Genomic DNA, 20,732 nt, shown 5'->3' on the forward strand with positions numbered 1-20,732 from the left:
GAGCTGCAGAGAAATGACATATTAACGGCAGCAGAGGCTGGACTGGCAACTGCTCCACGCGAGCAGGAGAGATTGCTCAGCCACTGTGTTCCCAGGGCAGGAATGTGGGCACGGGGGGAGAAACACATTTGCAGAACCCACATGTGCGGCCAGCATCCTCACCATTGACAGGCAGGACCCACCCGAGAGACAGAGGGCGCATCAAGCATTTGAACATGTTTTAAGGGTGGAAGCTAGGTAGTCTGTAGGAAAGGTGGCAAGAGTAAGAAAAGAAATGAAGACAAAATCAGAGAAAGTAAGTCCAGAGAAAACCATAATTCTAAAAAGTACATGCACCCCAGCGTTCACTGCAACACTGTTTCCAACAGCCAAGACATGGAAGCAACCTAAGTGTCCACAGACAGATGAATGGATAAAGAGGATGTGCTACACTTAGACAATGGAATATTACTCAGCAGTTAAAAAGAATGAAATAATACCATAGGTAGCAACATTGATGGGCCTAGAGATTATCGTCCTAAGCAAAGTAAGCCAGACAGAGAAAGGCAAATATCAAATGATATAGCTTATATGTGGAATCTTAAAAAAAAATGATACAAATGAACTTAAAAGCAGACTCACAGACAGAGAAAACAAGCTTATGGTTACCAAAGCGGAAAGGGGGGATGCATAAATTAGGAGTCTGAGATTAACATATACACACTACTATATATAAAATAGATAACCAACAAGGACCTACTATACAGCACAGGGAACTCTATTCTGTAATAATCTCTAAGTGAAAAGAATTTTTTGAAAAAAATATATATATATGTATAACTGAATCACTCTGCTATATACCTGAAACTAACAGAGCATTATAAATCAACTGTACGGCAATAAAGACAAATAATTTTTTTAATTAGAAAATGTGGGAAAGGAAGACATTTGAAAGGAGGTGGAGAAGAGGGAAAACAGAGGGAATGCAAAGGAAGATTCAGATTCATCCACACAAGAATGGCCCCCACATCAATCTTTCCAGCACTTCAGCAGATGTATTTAAGGGGAGAGAACTCTGAAGACTCACTGTTGGGATCTCTTGGACGTGATAAAGGTAAAGACACCAAGTTCAAGGCCCTCTAAGCAACAAAGAGTCCCCATTAGTGCTAATGATGCTGGTCTGGAAAAATGTTCAGGGCACAGCCCCAGAAGATACACTCCTTATACTTGAGCATGCACAAGTATACACATGTGTGTGCACACATATACACACATCCACATGCGCACATACACACAAATGCACACATATCCACAACCATACACACGTGGACACGTGGACACAGACATACAGGCATGCACACAAGATCCACAAGAATGCAAATCCACATACGTGGATATACCCACACACTAACATGAGCATATATACGCCTATATACATTTGCACACATGCCCCACATATCTAATACACATGTGTACAGAAATACAAATCCACACATACATGTGCCCACAAAACACACACGTGCACACGCGCACATCACACGTGTGCACATTTCCTCACAGACAAGTAGCTCCCACATCCATACACCACTCACAGACAAAGCCACCCACGGATCTACACACGATCCAAATATACATAAGCCATCTACTTTTAAATGATATCCAACTTTTACTGTAAATACTAGGCATCGTTACAATACCTATAAATGGAAATGTGTACATTTTTAAATGTACAGTCAGTACTTCATGCCTTATATTTACCATAATAATAGCATCTCATTTATAAACCCATCCCATCCATCCCACCCCAGGAAAACAAGCCTCTGCACTTTCATAAAGCCCAGGGGTCTGGGGGCTCCTAGCTGAAGGCCTCACCCAGAGCACTCAGAGAAGCCTGGTGGTCCCAGGACAGCAGCAGAGGAAACAGCGCTGCAGGAGTGAGCCCGGGACATGCAGCTGACAGTGGCTGGGGCGGGGGGGACCCAGCCCGGCTCCCTCCAAGCCTTTAGATCACAGGGTACAGTGCCGCTGCCCCTGGGGCTGGCAGGAGCCAGGCAGGGTGCTCTGCAGCCTCAGCCAAGCTCGGCTGTGGGGCTGCCACGGTGACCCCCACTTCCTAACAACTCAGCCCTTCCAGAGGCACCAAGCCCAGCTCTCCTCTACCTCCACTTAAGGCCTGCAAAGGCTCCCGGGCATCTCCTCCATAGTCCTGTACCACATAACACCAGCAGGTAAACTGAGGCCACAGATGGCAGTTCTTCTGCCTTCACTCCCATAGTGCCCCCGACAGCTGTCCTCTCTTTCCCAACAGACTGAGGGAGCTGGCCCACGAAGGCACAGGAGCCAGTGGGGGCCTGAGACCCCTATCTGACTCTCAGGTGAGTCAGGCTGGCCCCACTCCCAGAGCCCTCGGCGTAGAAGACTGTGAGGCTCCATCCCCCGACCCCAGGCACCCCACGCCCCTCTGGGTGAGGCCCTGGGCACTGACCTGCTTCTCATTCTCGTCCTCCAGCCTCAGCCGGTCCTCAATGCAGTTCCGGGCCTGCAGGAAGGCCTTCCTCTGGGCGCGCTCAGCCAGGATCCTCACGAAGACACCATACATGTTCACACCAAGGAAGAGCAGAGCGTTGGCACCCAGCTGGGGGGAGAGAACAATGCAGAGAACTGCACCAGGGGCCTGGCTCGGCAGAGGCTCCTCCACGCCCTGCAACCACCAGCCCATGAAATGACCATGTCAGCCAGACCCACACGCCAAGCCAGCCTCATGTGGCCACAGCCAGGCCTCATCCCGCACCCTCTGAGGGGTCATCTGTGCTATAAGCTTGTCATGTAATGGAATAGTGGGCAAGGATGCAAGGTGCACCCCCTAAAATTCACATGGAAGTCCTGACCCCCAATCCCCCAGAGAGGGCTATACTTGGAGACAGGGTCTTTCAAGAAGTAATCAAGAGAAAGTGAGGCCATTAGGGCAGCCCTAATCCAACACGGGGAGCTTCCCTGGTGGCTCAGTGGCAAAGAATCCGCCTTCAATGCAGGAGACACGCACGATCCCTGGGTCAGGAAGGTGCCCTGGAGGAAGGAATGGCAGCCCACTCCAGTATTCTTGTCTGAGAATCCCATGGACAGAGGAGCCTGGGGGGCTACAGTCCACGGGGTCACAAAACAGTCAGACACAACTTAGTGACTAAACAATATCCACAACAATCCAGCGTGACTGGTGTCCCTATCAGAGGAGATGAGGACACAGACACACACTGCGGGATGGCTGCACGAGGAAGACGGCCGTCAGCAAGCCAGAGAGAGGCCTCACGGAAGACCGGTCTCCAGAACTCAGAAGTAGCGCCTGCTGTCAAAGCCGCCCAGTCTGGGCACTTCATCACAACAGCCCAAGGAAACACTACACCTAGAAGTATCGAAGGTGAAGACAGAGTGGTTATTCCCATAAAGGCAGCATGGAAAGCTCTGGAGAAAAGCAGCGAAGGCGAGCTGATTAAAAACCAAAAAGAAAGAATGGCATTTGGGTACGAAGCAAACTTTTGTCCGTATGAAGATGAAGAAAATGCAGCGTCCAGAGCCTCTGATGGCTCCAGTTCTCACTCCGCGTCAACAGACAAGAAGCCAGAAAGGGACCCGGCCAGGAAGGACCCTTCCAGGGCAGCTTCTGCCCAGCCTGGGAGTTAAGGCAGGAAGTCTGAGGACCGCAGAGTCTGACCACTTCCTGCTTTCACCTGCCTAATCGCAAGTCCAGTCCAGACTGCCCAGGACTGAGCTCACGGGACTTCATAGGAACCCACAACAGATGATGGTCACACCGCACAGAGTGATAGGGCTGGGGAAGGATCAGACCCCGTGTCCCCTGCTCAGCCTCCTCAGCTGACCTGTACCTACCTCTCATGGCCACAGGGCCCAGGGCCAGACAGAGGTGCCTCCATGGACCAACAGAACCTCAGCACATCCCCCTGGAGCCCCCAGGCCCCTGAGAGAGAAAGAGCACCCACCCACCTCCCTGTGAGGCTGCAGTGTTTATAAAACTGCTGCACCCACCCACCTCCATCACAGTCACTGTAAAAATGGATGATTTTATGTTTGATTAAACTCCAGCATTTCCTGCAGGTTCTGAGTGTCACCGATCCTCATGGATTAACCTGAAATACTCCCCACCCAGGACTGATGTCACACACGACTACACAGGACAAATAAACACAGATGGGACATCAGTCCACAATCAGAGGACACCTGCCAGAGTCCAGGCAGTGACGGGCAAGGTGGCCTGAACAGGGAGAGTTGAGGGACAAGGACAGGGAGGGCGCAGCTGGTAGTAACATCCATCTAGAGACATGGAAACTGTTCACAGGAGGACACAGGGAGACAGGCCAAGCAACTGGAATCCACAGGACCCCAGCACCCAATGGTCATCTCCCTAAACCCCCAGCAGGGGAGTGAGCCCCCAGCAAACTCAACAGGGACAACCTGTCCACTTACACTTGGCAGAGGATGGACACACGCTTACACCTAACAAGGACTGTGTACAAAATACTCTCCTGCAAATCACCTCCTGGATCCTACCTCTGCCCCCCAAGAGAGAGGGACGGCCATCCTGAGAGAAGTCTAAGAGAACAGCCGAAAGTCCAATAAAAATGGTGCCTGCCATTACCTGGAATGTCGCATTGTGACCTGACCATCTCCATGTGACCCTGGACAATGCTATATGACCTGAGCAACTTCATGTGACCCTGATTATCTCCATGGGACCTGACCATCTCCAAGTCAGGTCCGGACATCTCCATGACCTCATCATCTCCCTGTGATCCTGCATGTGACCCTGATCACCCTCACTGTGACCCTGAACACCTGCAAATCTGAGTGCCGCCCTAGCTGGAGCATCATGCTTTAACCAGGTGCAGGACTGGAACACACGTGCTTCTCCGAGGCCAGTGCCAGTCAGTCTCAGGCCTGGTGGCCAGCACTGGTGCACCCAGGGCAGCTGCACTGGGCCCCCGTTCCAGACAGTGTTTTCTGTGTCTAAAGGACCACCTGCTGTATCTGGGACCAGTTCATGCCAGTCTGTTGATGAAGGCACTTTTCTGGTGGCACCAGGAAGACTAGCGTATATGAAACAACACATTGCACATTAGTAGAATCAATACTTCGTCTTCCCAGGTGGCGCCAGTGGTAAAGAATCCGCCTGCCAATGTAGGAGACATAAGAGGCATAGGTTCGATCCCTGGGTCAGGAAGATCCCCTGAAGGGGACAACCTTCAGGGTTGTGCATGGCACAAGTGCATGGCAACCCACTCCAGTATTCTTGCCTGGAGAATCCAATGGACAGAGAAGCCTGGTGGGCTACCATCCATAGGGTCGCAAAGAGTTGGACACGACCGAAGCGACTTAGCAGGCAGGCGGGCAGAATCAATATTTAAACACATACTAAGTGTATTTAAAACACTCACAGGTACAGTGCCGGACAGGTTTCTAAAAATTTAAACAACAGTGAGTCTTTGCACAAAACACTCAACTCCCAGTAGACCCTTAATCATTCATTGCTTCTGCATGCCATCCTAGCTTCGATTTAAGGTTCTGAACGTGGAGACGAGATAACACACAGGATGCCTCTTCTGAGATGCTGTCCAGCCCAGCACCCCTGCAGTGAAGCCCTCAGCTGTCACTGCCACGTAGAGGACAAAGAGTCCAACTGAGGGGCCAGGCACCCAAGGTCAGCTGGGTACAGGGTGCACGAAGTGGCAGGCCACACCTGAGCCTGGAAGACAAGGCTTTTCAGGTGGCCTGTGGCAGAAACAGGGGGAAGTGGAGGTCCCCAGTGAGGTCTGGGCAGAGAGGTGTGGGCCAACGGGCAGAAGGGCTGGCAGAGGCTGGGCAATCTGGTCAAGTGAAAAATCAGTAGCAGAGTGGGGGTGAGCTGGGTCACCTTGTCACCCCCTCTACACCCACCTTCCTCACACCTTCCCTTTACTCTGTGGCCACAGTGATCCCCCAGGGACACCAGGGCCCAGCTGGTTGCAGCTGGATGCCCTGCCAACACCATCTGAGCCACTCACACAAAGAAGAGCCCCATGGCCTGCCCCAGAGCTGGAGTCTAGCAGGCAGAGTGGAGCAGAGATAGGGGGTCTCCCCTGCCCGAGGCTCTGCATTCACATTCACAAACCTGCCAATCTTCCCCCAGGAAATCAAAGGAGGAGGCCGTCCACATGATGCCAAAGCCCCCAGCAACCTGCCTCCCTGCCCCCACTCAATCCCCACACCCCACGATCAGGAACCAAGGTGACAGGCACAGCAGTGACAAGAGGCCCAGGTCCTGCCACACAGGGCACAGAGAAGTTTCAAGACTGGCTACCTAGTCAGTGACCAGGGAGGAGGGTGACAAGGCAGAGAGAAGCCCAGAGGTCACCTGCTGGCCGGTGTGGCCTGAAGGGGGCGCTGGTTCACACTGGCAGCAGTAGTTGCCGGGCTGGGGAGCCAGGCTGAGGCTTCTGAGCTTGGGGAGGGGTCCACGCTGGGGTGGAGGCTGAGTACCACACAGCCGGGAACACGTCTCCTGGGACTGACAGGTCCTTGCCACCCCCACCAGCATCCTCACTCTACAGACACAGGGGCCCTGAGGAAGGGCAGGGCCCCCAGCTGCAGCAGGCAGGGCACACCCAGCAGCCCCACCACCCGGGCTCCCTGTAACTGCCCTCACTCCTGGCCTCAGGGCACCTCCCCCACATATCTGGCCTCAGCATCCAGGGCCCCCAGGACCCCCTGCAGGCCATGCACCCCTGGATGCCTGGGCCCTGCCAGGAACCCCATCTGCACCTTTCTCACCCCTGAAGGCTTGCCCTTAGAGCTCTCTTCTTCTCCAGCTGAAACTCCATGGCCCAGCAGGACACTCTCCTGCCCCTCACACTCGGGAAACGCCGGGCTGGTCAAATCCAGCTCCACACACTGCTGGAGGAAACACCTGGGCCTACCCACCCGGCCATCTCCTAGGAGTGAGTGCACCACCTCACACCGGCAGCCCGGAGAGCTTCTCCATCCCAATCCTCACCCGTTCCTCCTCCCCCGGGGCCCTCTCTCTGCCCGACCCAGCCACTCCCACACCCATGCCCCCAGGATCCCCTCTACCCTCCAGCTGGGACCTACTGCTCTCAAACTCACGATTACTTCTTTCTCCTGAAAATGAGACTCCTCTTCTTCTCCTGGGCCTGCCCAGTTTTCTCCCCTTTCAGCAAAACTCTTGGAAAGGCCCCATGGAGTTCCAGCCTCCATCCCTTCTGCAGCTGTCCTGGGTGGTCTGTGACCAGGTCAGGACCACCTTCACATCCCGAACCCAGGCTCAGGTCCCAGTGTCCAGCCCACCCTGCTCAGGCCGTGATCTCCCCTCCATGGGCGCCCTCCCCAGCATCCTCTGGTCCAAGCTTCACATCTGGACCCCTCTCTACCCCAAACTCCACCCCTTGTGGTATCTCAGCCTCACTCCACTTGGGAGCCCATCCCTGTACCAAAGACCCCGAAACCGACACCTTCAGCTTGGCCTAGCCAGCCGTCCCCCTCCCCTGTCCATGCGTGTCTCCTCCTGGGTGTCTGTTCAAGCCTGCTTGGGACAGGCCCTGGTGGCACCCAGCACTCACCCCAGCAGCCTCTCCCACCTCAGTTGATCCGGGCCCCTGGAAACCTCTCAGGCCACGGCCCTTTTCCACCACCAGCAAATCCCACCGGCTCTATCTCCAACACAGGGGCCCCTGACTGCCCTCCCTGCCATCCGTCGCTCGGCTGCCAAGCTGCCTCCTGACCCAAGCCTGTGCCCCTCCTGGCCCTTGAGGCTCCTGGACAGTCCTCTGCTCTAAATCCCTAGTCCTGAGCCCGCCTGGGCCCAAAACTCTCTGTGGCTCATACCCTACAGCCCGTCCTCTTCACGTACCCCTGGCCTGGCCCACTTTGCCTGGGGCCTCTGTCTTGCATTCCTGGGCAGGAACCTCCTTCCCACACAGTGCCTGATGCACTCCTGACCTGCAGGGGCTCCACTCCAATGTCACCTTACGAAAACCTTACCTGACCCCTGGCTAAAAGTGCACACACTTCCGCCTCGGCTTCCGGATTCTCCTGCTGGCCGTTTCCACTTCTTTCCCTCTGTTGCTTTCAGCAGTTACTATCTTCCAATACATTATATTATTAACTCATTTGTCACCTCCCCTGCCTGCTGCTGCCTCTCAAGAGGCCTCAGTCTGTCAGGTCCATGACAGATCTGGGAACGTCTCATAATATAGCAGGTGCTCTGGTGTTTGTTGAATGAGTAACTGAGGGCATGTGGGTGGGGAGGTGGCCTGGCCCTGGCACAGCCCTGGAAAGGGGCGGAGGGAGGTGCAGGGAGACACCTGCACTGCCAGGGGCACTGCCCAACCTCTCTCCAGGTTGCCTCAGACAAGACCTGATAAGACTGCGGCCCAACTCTCGCATCTGTCATCAGACGGGCAGTGGGGAGGGATCCCAGCGTTTCCACGACCGACAGAGGCACGGCATCAGTGTGTCCCAGTGTCTGGAGTGATGTGGCTTCTGGGGCATGCTGAGCTGGTGGGAGCCAGGCATGGTGGGGCGGGGTGGGGTGGGGGGACACAGTTCCCAGAAGTGTGCACACATGGGCTGGGTCACACACCGCCTCTAGCCACACAGAGGCTCTCACCTCACTGCTCATTTCTGACCCTTGAACAAACTGGACTTCAGGAATGGATCCCACTGCACAGGGTCCTCCAGGGACATGGTGAGGGCCCAGGAACCACCTGTGATTCCTGCAGATAAAGACCTGCTTTACAATAAAGTAGCAGAGATATTTCCAAATCCGTAGGCTACACCAGTGACTCCCCAAATGTGCTCACTGAGCTTTTCATCCATAGAGCAGGACAAGTATGTTTGGAAAAGCAGCCATCTTGCAAAACAAGTTCAAAGAGCACATATTTCAGATCCCTTTGGCCACGGATGATTCAGAAGGCAACATACTCCTTTAACATGACAGCATTTCTCACATAAGGAAACCAGGCAAAGGCACCAAGAAAAATACACTCTTTCAGAGGTCATCACTCAGCACACCACTCCAGCACAAGGCTCTCAGTGAGCACCCTCCACCCTGACCACCAATGCTCACAACCCAGTTCTCCCAGCAGCAGTGGACAGAGAGTCCCAGAGCAGACACCTCACTCAGATGCTCAGATGCGGCATGAAGCTGTCAGTGCAGACGCGGGAGGCACCCAGGCTGCAGTCTCCCAGGAGCTCGTTGGGCAGCTGCTGAGAAGGGCGGTAGGGGGACGTTGCATGGGATGACAGGTCACACAGGAAGGCTGACCATGGGGCCAGGATCCCAGGCCTGGCCCGGGTTGGAGCAGCCAGGCCCTTCTGTAGCTGGCCATCCTCCTTGTCCAGTGTGTGGCACCTGACGTCCAGCCTGGGCACGTGGTGCCTTGGGCCCCAGACGAGCTGCTGCATGAGCAGTAAGGCCCATCCACCCAGTGGAGGAAGCTGTGCTCCCGAAGGTCAGGGTCTACTTCAGCACAGGGAAAGCTGAGCTATGTAGAGCGACTCTGTACTTCAGAGTCAAAACACAAAGCCGCCCTCAGATTGGGAATTTGGCGCTGGGGAGGACTTCCCCTCTGAGAGCATGGAAGGCAAGAGGGGGCACCCAGCTGTCCAGAGCTCCTGAGGCATCATGGGTGGGAGTTCCATCCCCAGGGTCCCTAACTGGCATCCTATCCCCTTGCACCCAGGTTACTCATTGGGGCAGGCGACCTGTTCCCCTACACTCTAGTCCCTCAGTGGGCATCCTGGATCCCTCACTTGGACATCTCGCCTGGGCACCCCCTCACCTGGGCACCCCCTCACCTGGGCACCCCTCAGGAGAATAGCAGGACACCCTGGTCTGGGCCTGTAGCAGCCCCACTGCCCACAGGATCACTATGGACCATGACCCCTGGCCTGCCCCCTCTCAGCTACACTGCCCATTTCAGCAAGTGTCCCTGACTCCAGACCTACACACACAATGGCCCTGCTCTCCATCCCTGTGCACGGACTGTGGGCCCTCAGACCACACACCCTACACCAAGCCTGGCACAAGGTGAGTGCTCGATTCTGGAAGAACAGTGGGTGGCCTCAAACCCAGGGACCCAGACTCTGTAGGTCTGGGGTGGGACTTGGGCCTCTGGATGCTATCAATACATGCACACGCACACATGAACACACTCACATTCCTGTACGGGAGGACGCATGCACAGGTGTACACACAGGCAACTACATGCCCACACAGATCCACACACATTACACATGTGCACTCACTTGTGCCCACATTCATGCACACATGTACACACACAAGCCCCACCCCCAGAGCTGCGTTCATGCCCTGCACAGCCCCACCCAGAGACCCAGGAGTCAAGAAGCTCTCCCTCAGCTGGAGGCAAAGTGAACACCGGCAGCTCGGGTATCAGAGCAGATCCCGCCACCCTCCAATCCAGGAAGGCAGGGTCGGGAGATGCAGGGGAAAAAGCAGGGCCTAGGGAGGACGAGGACAGGAGGGACACAGACGCAGCAGTGAGGGGCAGCCTGCACTGGGGCAGTGAAGGCAGTGAGTGTCATTCTCACGCCACGCCCCACACACGGATGTGTGCACAAGGAAGCCCAACCTGCCCTGCCGAGACTCACAGAGCAGACAGAGGGGAGAGGGGCCCAAACAGTTGGGGATCCTGGTCCTTGTCACCCCATGGCTCTCAGGCCTACATGCATGGCCTCCGTCACCCAGCCTCCCCATCTGGGTGCAGCCTGGGGCCCGGTCTCACTCCAAGGTCTGGCCTCTGAGGTCGCGGGGCTGGAGGGCCCCAGACCCCATTTTCCTTGGGGAAAACACATCTACCCAGGAAATGGGAAAAATAATCAGTGCAGCGTGTGAGCGTGTGCCTGTATGTGAGTCTGCATGTGGGTGCATGCATTCCTGTGTGAGTGTGCAAGGGTGTGAGTCTGTGTGTGTGTGAGTGCTCGTGTATGAGTGCATGACAGGAGATGGCTTCCACCTCACTGAATGCCAGCTCCATGCCGTGGGGATGGCACAGTCCCCGGTGGCCACCTGTACCTGCACAACCACAGGCATGACCTCAGAGTAAAGGGATGCACAGGGTAAGGGCCCTGCCCTCAGCTACACAGCTTGGAGTGGAGCCCCTGGGTGCAGGGAGTTCCCACCCCACCCACTCTGTAAGCCCACCCACCACCATCTGAGTCAGGAAATGGCCCAAGAACATTTCTGGGCTTCAAGTTTGCAACACAGAGCAGTTGGCCCATCAACCTGGCCCTCTGGACATCACAGACATGAGGAGAGAAGGGCAGCAACCCAGAACCACTGGGAGGGAGCTCATGGAAAGGGCAGTGGGTGGGGACGTTTCCCACAGGACCCGCTTAAGGAAGGCCTGAAAACATTCTGTGTGGCCCAAACACTAGGGCTTCCCCCACACCTGCCCTTTCCTCCACACCCGCTTCGCTGGCCCCATGGTGACCAGCTCGTTCCCTCAGCCAGCTGCCTGCAGCCCCAGAACCCAGCAGCCTCTTGGCCTCATCTATCCAGGACCTTGGAGTATTCTGTCCCCAGGAGGCAGGCCTGAGCCCTCCCTCTGCCTTGTCCCCTTTATTCTTCTCCGAAGGTCACACACACTCCCCCCAGCACAGATTGCAGTTCCAGTGGTTGATCGGGGTCCCCAAAGACCAACTTCCTGGAGGGCAGGCGGTCCTGTCCCCTGGCTCAGCATCTGGCACCCAAGTGTGGACCCAGAACCATCTAGAGAAGGTGCCACAGCCCGAGAAGCTGCAGAGGCTTCACAGCTGTGTCTGCTCCAGTGGTCCCCAGCCCCTCCGCTGAGTCCACCCAGGGGGCCAGACTCCAGCACATGGACAGTCTGGGGATCCATGGCAGCAGAGGAAAGCTTGGGACCCCCAGGACTGCCCAGAGGGGGAGCAGGTGGGAACCCTCACTCTGATGCAGGATGGTCTCCCCACCCAGGCCCCACCTCCCTAGTTCCTGCTGCCCTGGTGTCGGCAACTCTAGGTACTTCTTACTGTGGGAGCTGGCTGCTGAGCGAGAGGATAACACAGCTGTGATGGAAACAGACCAGGTTTAGGGAGGGAACCGCCCATCAGACAAGAGGGCTGGGAGCCCAGGTTCCAAGGACTCAGGAGTTTCCGATTAGATGCCCACGGACATGAACCTGCAGGCCTAGAAGAGACACTGGAAACTGCCTAGGCTGAAAGATGCAGGGGATGGGAAGCCAGTGCTGCGCCCTGCCCAGCAGCCGGAGGCCTGGGGGAGGAGTGTCCAGCCCAGGACAAGCCTGTGCCAGGGGAGCCGCCTCCTCCCTCCCTACTCGGCTCAGCCAAGGCAGGTGAACAAACAGGTGACAGAATCCAGTCAGGGTAGGGGTGGGGGGAGAGGGAGGTATTGGTGGCGATGGTCAGAAGGCTGGTTAGGGGAGCAGGAAGAGGGGCCCCACCTGGGAAAGAGTCCAGCCAGAGGAGAAGGGGCAATGCTCGGCTGAGGGGCCAGCTGTGCGGCAGGGCTGCACCGGCGGTCAGGAGAGGGTGCAGTGCAGGGAGTGCAAAGAGTCTGCAGGGGACCAGAGGGAAAGAGGGATTCCCTGGTGGCTCAGTGGTAAAGAATCCACCTGCCAATGCAGGAGACATGAGTTCGATCCTTGGATTGGGAAGATCCCCTGAAGAAGAAAATGGCAACCCACTCCAGTATTCTTGCCTGGAAAATCCCATGGACAGAGGAGCCTGGTGGGCTACAGTCCATGGGGTCGCAAAGAGTCAGACACAACTTAGTAACTAAACAAAGAGGGGAAGAGGGCCAGCCAGTGGGGCAGAGGACAACTGGGGTGGGGGGCACCTGAGGAGGGGCTAGGCTGAGGGAGGGACACAGGTCCTGACAGATGCCCCAGAGGCCTGCCTTGAAGGAGGAGTAGGAGACACAGGGGCAAGAGGCATGGGTTGCCAAAGCCCGTGTGGCAACCAGCACCGCCAGCACCGCCAGCACGCGCGGAGGTTCTGAGAGCAGTCATGTGGCTCCACCTGCCAGCACTCCGAGCTCCTCAAGAGCTCAGGCCACACTACAAGGTGGGGGGTGGAGGGGGAGGGCTGGGGATGGGAATCTGGCCAGCTCCCACTTCCCCAGGACAGCCATGATTTCTGTTACCATTCCTGGTTCAGGCAGTAAACCTATTTCCTTTCCTTTCCTGCCAACTGCACCCTGCAGTGGACCCGCACTGTCCGCCTTCTGAAAAACACAGCAGCCCGGCCCCACCTGGCTGAGGAGCGCGTCTCTGGGAGCTGGGAGCAGAGGGGCAGCACAAGGAGGAAGCTGGGGCTCTGCCTCCTGCACCTGCCATAGCCAAGGCACCTGGGGGGCAGGGCAGGCACCATGAGCCAGCCACCCTTCTCCAGAGACACCCATCCTCCCCCACCACGGCAATGACCTTCGGCAGTGACCTTCACAGGCACTCCCTTGACTCTACTTCCCCGCCCTGTACCTGAGCACAGCCACCTCCAGTGTGTAAGTCAGCAAGGGACACATCTGGCGTTGCCAGCTTCCCTCCTTCCCCCACCCTCAAAAGCCCAGGACTCTGCAGCCTGCCCACCACTGCTGACTCTGAGCAGGCCTCTGGTGTTCTTGCATGGGATGCCTTCAGTTCTGACATGTCACCCAGTTAAATAAAAGTAACTGTGCTGAGGTACAACCACTGGGCCTTGAAAGCAAGGGACACAGAAGGGAGTCTGTTCGGTCTACATTTATGGGGCCCAGCCTTGGTCCTGGGCCAGAAGGGAGTAAGGCCATTTCCCTTAAACTCTTTCTGCCCCAGTGGGAAGCAGTAGCAGGCACACCTTCCTGGGAAAGGGAGGAGCACCAGCCCCCCAAATTTCAGCAGTCTGGCTTTCTGTGTGTTCTCCTCTGCCTCCCAGCATCTGGGCTAGCCTGAGCCCTACAGAGCCCCAAAGCACACCAGGGCAGCCCAGGACTGCTGCAGGAAACCCCTGGAACCCCTCTATGGAGGGCCAGAGGAGCCCACACTTTAACCCAGGTCTCAGGCCCCAGCACAGGCTTTCTCCAGCAAGCATACGACACGCTGCGTATCTGCAGCAAAGACGGCACCCCAGCACAGACTGGCTCATCCATCCAGCCCTTCTGCCTCCTTTCAGCCTCTGCCCTGTGTCCTGCAGGCCTCCTGCCTGTCCTGGGTTCTGTCCTGCGGGAGTGGCACTGCCAGCAGGTGAGTGCACTGCAGGGCAGGGAGGCGTAAGCATGACTAGCAACCAACACACTTCGCAAATGTGGGTGCCATCTTCTCCACCAGTCTCAAGCACCAAGTTGCAGAGCTCAGTAAGGACAGATTTCACAGACTCCCAGAATTTTCTCATTGGAAGGGAGAATCCCTGGGACACCAGGCGGTCTGATCACCGCATGTTTCTCCGCATCCATCTCCATCTGTCCGTCAATATCACCACCACCTGTACAGACTGGTGGACTTGAATACCAACATTCTAAAGAAGCCACAGCAATTCAGAAGTGGCACAAGATTCTGAATATGTGTTTTTCCAATGTGAACTTTTTTCAGCCCTGAAGGTGAGCTGTGATGCCCCGTAAGACAGGATAGGAAACTGAGGCTCAGTGAGGGAAGGGTCTGCTTAGCCCATGGAGTCACAGCCATTAGCCAACTGAAACCCAGGTGTCTGCTCCCTAAGAATTCACCTAAGTCCAGGATGGGCTCCCTTCCTCCCTAAAATACAGGAGCTCATCTTATCCTGGGGGAAGGGTAGAGTTCTGAATGCCTGGGGCACCTTTACAGATTCTCCCAGCCTCCCCCTCCATCCCTTAATCTTTTAATTCTCTAAAAGGAATGTCTACAGGCTACCTAGAACATTGGTGATTATAAAAAGAGACAATAGTACAGCCTTTCATTGAAGCGATTGCCTGAACCCCTGGGGGCACCAGAACTCAGCCCGGGCCTGTCCAGGCAGCTTAGGGCCCCTCTCACCTGAAGCTGACCTGGCCACTGAGCCACCCCCTCTGTCAGGATAGAGAGGTGGTCCTTGCTGGGAGGAGCTGGCTGGGAGGAGGAGGGGAGCAAACACAACACATAGTAGGGTGGTGGGGGGAAAGATACAGGAGTGCCCCCTGAGAAGGTCAAACAAGCCCCACTCAAAGCCTAAGATGCAAGGCGGGAGGCCAGCTGGAGAATGGAGCCCTCCCCTCTCCACTCCTTCCTTCCCCTCCCTGGGGGCAGCCAGCCCCCTGACCCTTTTCCCTGTTTTTCTGCCTTTATCTCAGCCTCCTCTCAGTCTCTGGCCTTCTCCTCTATTTCTCCTCCTCTGTTCCCCCACCCCACCAGCCCCTCTCAGCCCGCTCCCTTCCACATACTCCCTCCTCCTCCCTCCGCCTCCCCAGCCCCTACCACACACTGGCCTCTCTGGGCCCTGAAATGTGTGTCACTCCTGGGTGTCCCATGGCCCCTCTGACCCTGTGCATTCCAGGCATCACCGTCTGGGGGCACCTCCTTTGGTCCCTGTGTAGAGGGGCCTTGGTGGGGCCCTGGAACCAGCTATCTGACTCTCATCACTTCCCCCACCCCCAGTTGTTCTTCCCAAAGCCAGCTCTGTCCAGGTGCCCTTCCTCACCCCTGTCTCCTCACATCCCCCTTTTTCTCTTTAGATGGGCTCCCCCAACCCATCAGATTCCCACCAAGCTCCCGCCAAAATAAAGCCAGAGGGAGAAACAAAACCCTCCCTCTGGGCCCTCCAAGACTAGGTGGGATGGGCTGGGCTGCACGGAAAATCACCAGGCTGAAAGACACCTGCCTAAGACCTCTGGGGTCCTTGGGCTGGGGAGGAGCCCCTAGGAAGCAGTCAATATGGGGTCCTCACCACGATCTTGCCTGTGGGGAAAAAGAGTGACAAAGTTCAGGCGCTGCGAGCCTGGATCCCGGCTGAGGCAGAGCAGGTCGAGAGGGACCAGAGAGAGCCCTGTGCGACCTTGGCAAACCCTGTCCTTCAGGACCCCAAACGGACCCACAAATGGGAGCCAGGGTGGCTGGAGGGGGCCAAAGTCCTTACCCGCTTCCCACATCCCGCATGACGGCAGGGTTGGGAGGGGGACTCTGCGAGCCTAGCACGCGCTCCGCGCTCCAGGCGCAAGCGAGAGGAGCCCCGGGCTGAGCGCACAGCCCGCAGCAATCCTGCTTGCCAGGCCGGCTCCTCATACCTATTTTTTGTCCATCCTGTGGGGATGGCTCCAGCCAGACAGCGTCGGACCAGAGCTCTGGGCTCAGCGGCCGCTCACCAGCTGGGTGACCTTGGGCCAATCCTTGCCCTCTCCACGCCCGCTAGTTTCGGGTCTCCACACTCCACATCCAGGAGCGCTTGTGGACTGTAACTCGGGGAAGAGTCCGGCCCCAGGGTGCCAGCCCTCAATGTGTCCCCAATTCCCTGAGTGACCTTGAACGTCCCCCTTCCAATTCGGGGCCTCAGTCTCTCCACCTGCCCAGTCGGTAGATTCGCACCCTTCTCCCCGCGTTCCCAGTCCCTCCCGAGAGCAGGTGTGTCCCAGACCGGATCGAGGGCGCGCGGCGACACTTACCGTTCTCCAGAGACGTGGGCGCTTGGCGGGGACCAACGTAGCTGTGACCAGCAGGTGCGAGGCGGCCACCACGAGCCCGAAGCCGATGGCCAGCAGGCTGCGCACGGGCAGCAGGGCATAGGACACGAAGGTGACCAAAAGGAGCTGCCAGACTCCCTGATCGGCTGTCGCCGGCACCGCTGCCGCCCCGGCGTGGGCACCGGCGGGGCCGCCGAGCGCGAAGGGACAGCACAGCAGAGCGAAGGTGAGGCTGAAGAGCAGCGCGAGCTGGCCGACCTGCTGCAGCTGGGGCACCTGCAGCGAGCGGACGTTGGTGACCACGAGCAGCGCCAGGAAGAGCACGCAGTGCACGGGGTGCGAGCCCTTGGCCAGGCCGGGCGCGGGCCCCGGCGCGCCCAGCAGCTCGGCCAGGGCCAGCGCGCCCGCCAGCAGGCTGAGCACGGCCAGCGCCTTCAGCGTCGCCGCCTGCTCCAGCCGCAGCGTGTAGCCGCGGAACAGCGCCTCCAGCTCGGGGCACGCGAACTCCTCATCGCACGCCCGCAGCCCGCGCCGGCCGCCCGGCCCCGCCGCCCGCTCGGCGCCCCCAGACTCGCCGGCGCCGCCTCCGCCTCCGCCGCCGCCTCGGCCGCGCGGCGCCCCCGCCATCCCAGCGCCATGCAGCGGGCGCGCCCCTCGCCGGCCGGGGCGCCGGGCGGGCGGGCGGGCGGCGAGGCGCCGGGGCGCGGCGGGCCGAGTTGGGGCGCCGGCTGCCCCGCGCGCGCGCCCCGAGCGCGTCCCCTCCCGCCCGCCGCGCCTGCGCACTGGCGCCGCCCGCGCCCCGGCCGCGGTCCTCCCGCGACCGCGCTGCGACAACCGAGCTCGGAGCCGCGGGCCTGGGCGCGCGAGGCCCACGCGCGTGCGCGAGGCCCGCACCCCAACTCCACAATCTGTACACCCCGCCGCCCGAGGAGTCGCTTGACCTTGGGCGCCCAGCCGACCCCTCCCGGCCTCAGTTTCCCCACTGGTGCGCAACGCCTCGCACTATGCTGTCTCTTGGGGCGTTAAAAGTGCTGGAATTCTGCACCGTTCCCCCCGAGGGGGGGCAGCTTACCTTGTCTAATGTAACCCCCCCAATAAAAGCGGGTGACTCTATTCTAGAGGAGCCCAAAAGGGAGCCCATGCTTGACCACAGACCCATACCCAGCCAGAGTCCTGAGAGGTGAGGGGATGCCCTAGGACCCCGGGGGCAGGGAGGAAGGTGGTGGCCCGCGGCATCTCCCTCCTCCCAGCCTCTCTACACCCAGAGCCCGCCACACGGCAGGCTGTGGGCAAGTCCTGTCCTGGTTCCTACCACCCCTGTCAGCGGGTGCAGGGGTGGAAGCAATGACCAGGTGGTGAGATCCGACAAGCAGAAACCCAGTCGAAGTTCGGCCTGCACGCAGCGTAGCCAGTGCCACCTGAGTGCTGGAGGAGCCAGGTTAGAGTCACAGCAATAGAGTCTAGGGAAGCTGGTGAGGGGCTCTTGGTGCAGGGATGGAGTGGGAGAGGGAAAGGAAAGGGGAAGCTGCAGTTTGCCCTAAGTGGAAGCTGGAAACCGGAGTGATGAGATGTTTTCTTCAGCAGGACAAATGTGGGGACTGTTGCCATGGCACGTGTGTGGCACCCACTGCTTGCACTCACTCTAAAGGAAACGGCTTTGTGCCAGCCTTAGCCTGCATCATGCTCACGGTAGCCCCTGGGGGTCCGTGCTTCTGTCCTTCTTAGCACACAAGGATCTCAGAGTAAGCAGCTGACTCCAGGAGATGTGGAGAGGCATCAGGACTCCCAGCAGAGCCAGTGTCTGCTCCATCAGCCCCTGCTGCTTCTCATATGAGTGGACCACCTCGTGGGTGGACTGGGAACCGGAGATCCCAGGGAGTCACAGAGACCAGGAGGCTAGCCCCCTACAAGGGGTCCTCCCTGAGCCCAGTTCTAGACAAACAGGTTAAACTACTGTGGCTCAGGCATGGGTCTGTTTTAGAGGGGCTCTAGGGTTGAGAACCTCTGCACCATATACTCTTATATGGACACAAAAATTTAATTTAAGGTGTATGTCACATCTTTCTGGAATCAGTATTAGTTGAGCCAGGTGAACTTGCCATTTTTATAAAAGGTCCGAAGTAACCTGGTATCAGCTGTGATAGTTGTAAACACAGCACCTCACAGTCTCTGCCTAGGCCAGGAACACCTCCACCCCTTGTTTCCCAGCTGTAGCTGTTCATATCAGCAAATTTGGGGTGGCCATCTGGTCCCTCCTCCTGAAATGGCCTCCCCACACAGGATACCTCTGTGAAGCCTTCCTGACTCCCCCTGCCCCAGCCAATTGCTTCCTTATCCTGGTTTCTACTCTCCCTAGTACCCTCCACTCTGTTTGGTCATCAGTTCATTTGTCTCCAACCCCAATGGATCTGGAAGCTCTGGGAGGGCAGCAACTGAACCAGGAAGATCTCCTGCCTCCCCCTCACTTGGCAAAGTGCCCATCTTCCATCATCTGGTTTTCTGCCCGTCCCCAAAAGGTAGTAAAGTCTGCAAGATTTTTCTTTTTAAGTACTGAGTGTCAAGAGTAGATTCTCTTGTTAAATGATGCGGTATATTTCTATATCTTAATGACTTTGTGAAAAGAAAGCTGAATAATATCCAAAAATGGATCAAACTACGTAAGAATGCAAGAAGTATGATAAAGTGATCTGGGTACAAAGTTCACAAATCAGTAACACACTCTTCCTCACCCAACAAATTTAACGGGCAAGATGAATACTTTTTCTACAGAGCCTGTGTATTACAGGGTCGATGGGAAGAGATTCAGCCACGGCACCATGCCTTTTGTTTGCTGCTACACACAAAGCATCTCCTGACACAGCACACTGCTCCTCCTGACAAAGCATCCAGGGCCACGGGGCATGGTTCACAGATCATTGTCACGTCCATCATGTCCTTTGTACCTCATGGCATCCTGGTGAAAAGGTTTATCACCCTTGTCTTGTTGACCAGGAAGCAGAGGCCTGGAGATGCTCCTGCAGGGCCAGAGATGGGGATGCACCAGAGCTTCGTGGGAGCTGTGGAGGCTATGGCTCCTTAACTCCAGCTGTTGGGAGAGATTGTTACCATCACAGTACAGATGTGCACTGCTCATAGGTTCCTCTTGTCTCATCCCATTGGCTGGAAGGAAAGGAGAAGACCTCACATGGGCACTTTGCACCCAGGGCTATCAGAGAAATTATCCGAGAGTCAAATGCATACATCCAATACTCTCACTGGGTGTCATGGCTTGAAATGTGTCCGCCTCAAATTTATACTCTGAAGTCCTAACCTGCAGTACCTCTGAACATGATCTTATTTGGAAATGAGGTTATTACAGATGCAATTAAGTTGAGGCCATTCTGGAGTAGGGTGAGTCCTAACCCGATATAACCGGTGTCCTTATACAAGGGGGCATTTGGAGACAGATTCACAAGCAGAGAATAGCGCATGAAGACTGGAATGATGCCGCCACAAGCCAAGGCAGCACCTGAGGTCAGGAGAGAGGCCCAGGAATGGATCCTCCCCCAGGGTCTTCAGAGGAAGTATGGCCCTCCCCACTGACCTTGATCTTGGACTTCAGGCCTCCCACTTCTGTGAGAGAATTGTTTGCAAATCTCTTTTCTGTTGTTTAAGCCTCCAGGGTGCAATACTTTATTACAGGGGCCCTAGCAGACTAATACCTCTAGCATATGGTTTATCTTGGGTAATGTTCCATGCTACAGAGAGTAAATATTGACAGATAGCAAAGGGGTTGCAAAGATCACCAGGGGAAATTTTGTTCTGGGGAGCACGTCCTCCCCAGCAGAGATGAGCAGATAGAGGGCACCATCGTGGGCCACATTGAGTCCTGCTGGCCTGGGAGGACAGACATTCGGTTACCTTGTCACCAAACAAAAGTTTTCCTCTCCCCTGTGGTGAGCTGCTCACAGTCCTCTCCCCACTTTCCTAAGGAGAGCTGGCGCATCTCTTGGGGCAGACAGGCAGTATTTCTTGCACCAGTAACGCCACCGGGCCTCCCTCTGATTTTTGATTATTTACAAATCTCATGTGTATGTTTGCATTTGAGCATCAC

At 56.7% G+C, this 20,732-nt stretch overlaps 1 protein-coding gene across 1 annotated transcript in view; it reads right to left on the reverse strand.

Annotated features, from left to right (window-relative positions):
* Window positions 1-17,266, reverse strand: part of ADCY1 (adenylate cyclase 1) — a 98,732-nt gene extending 81,466 nt beyond the window's left edge. Inside the window, exons 1-2 of the mRNA XM_052638959.1 lie at window positions 16,622-17,266; window positions 2,465-2,614 (exon numbers count right to left, since the gene is read on the reverse strand). Of these exons, the coding sequence (XP_052494919.1) occupies window positions 2,465-2,614; window positions 16,622-17,266 (795 nt within the window). The remainder of the gene's footprint in view (window positions 1-2,464; window positions 2,615-16,621) is intronic.
* Between the last annotated feature and the right edge of the window lie 3,466 nt (window positions 17,267-20,732).

The sequence above is a fragment of the Budorcas taxicolor genome, chromosome 4 (genome assembly GCF_023091745.1).
Source record: "Budorcas taxicolor isolate Tak-1 chromosome 4, Takin1.1, whole genome shotgun sequence".
In the NCBI taxonomy this organism is placed as follows: Eukaryota; Metazoa; Chordata; class Mammalia; order Artiodactyla; family Bovidae; genus Budorcas; species Budorcas taxicolor.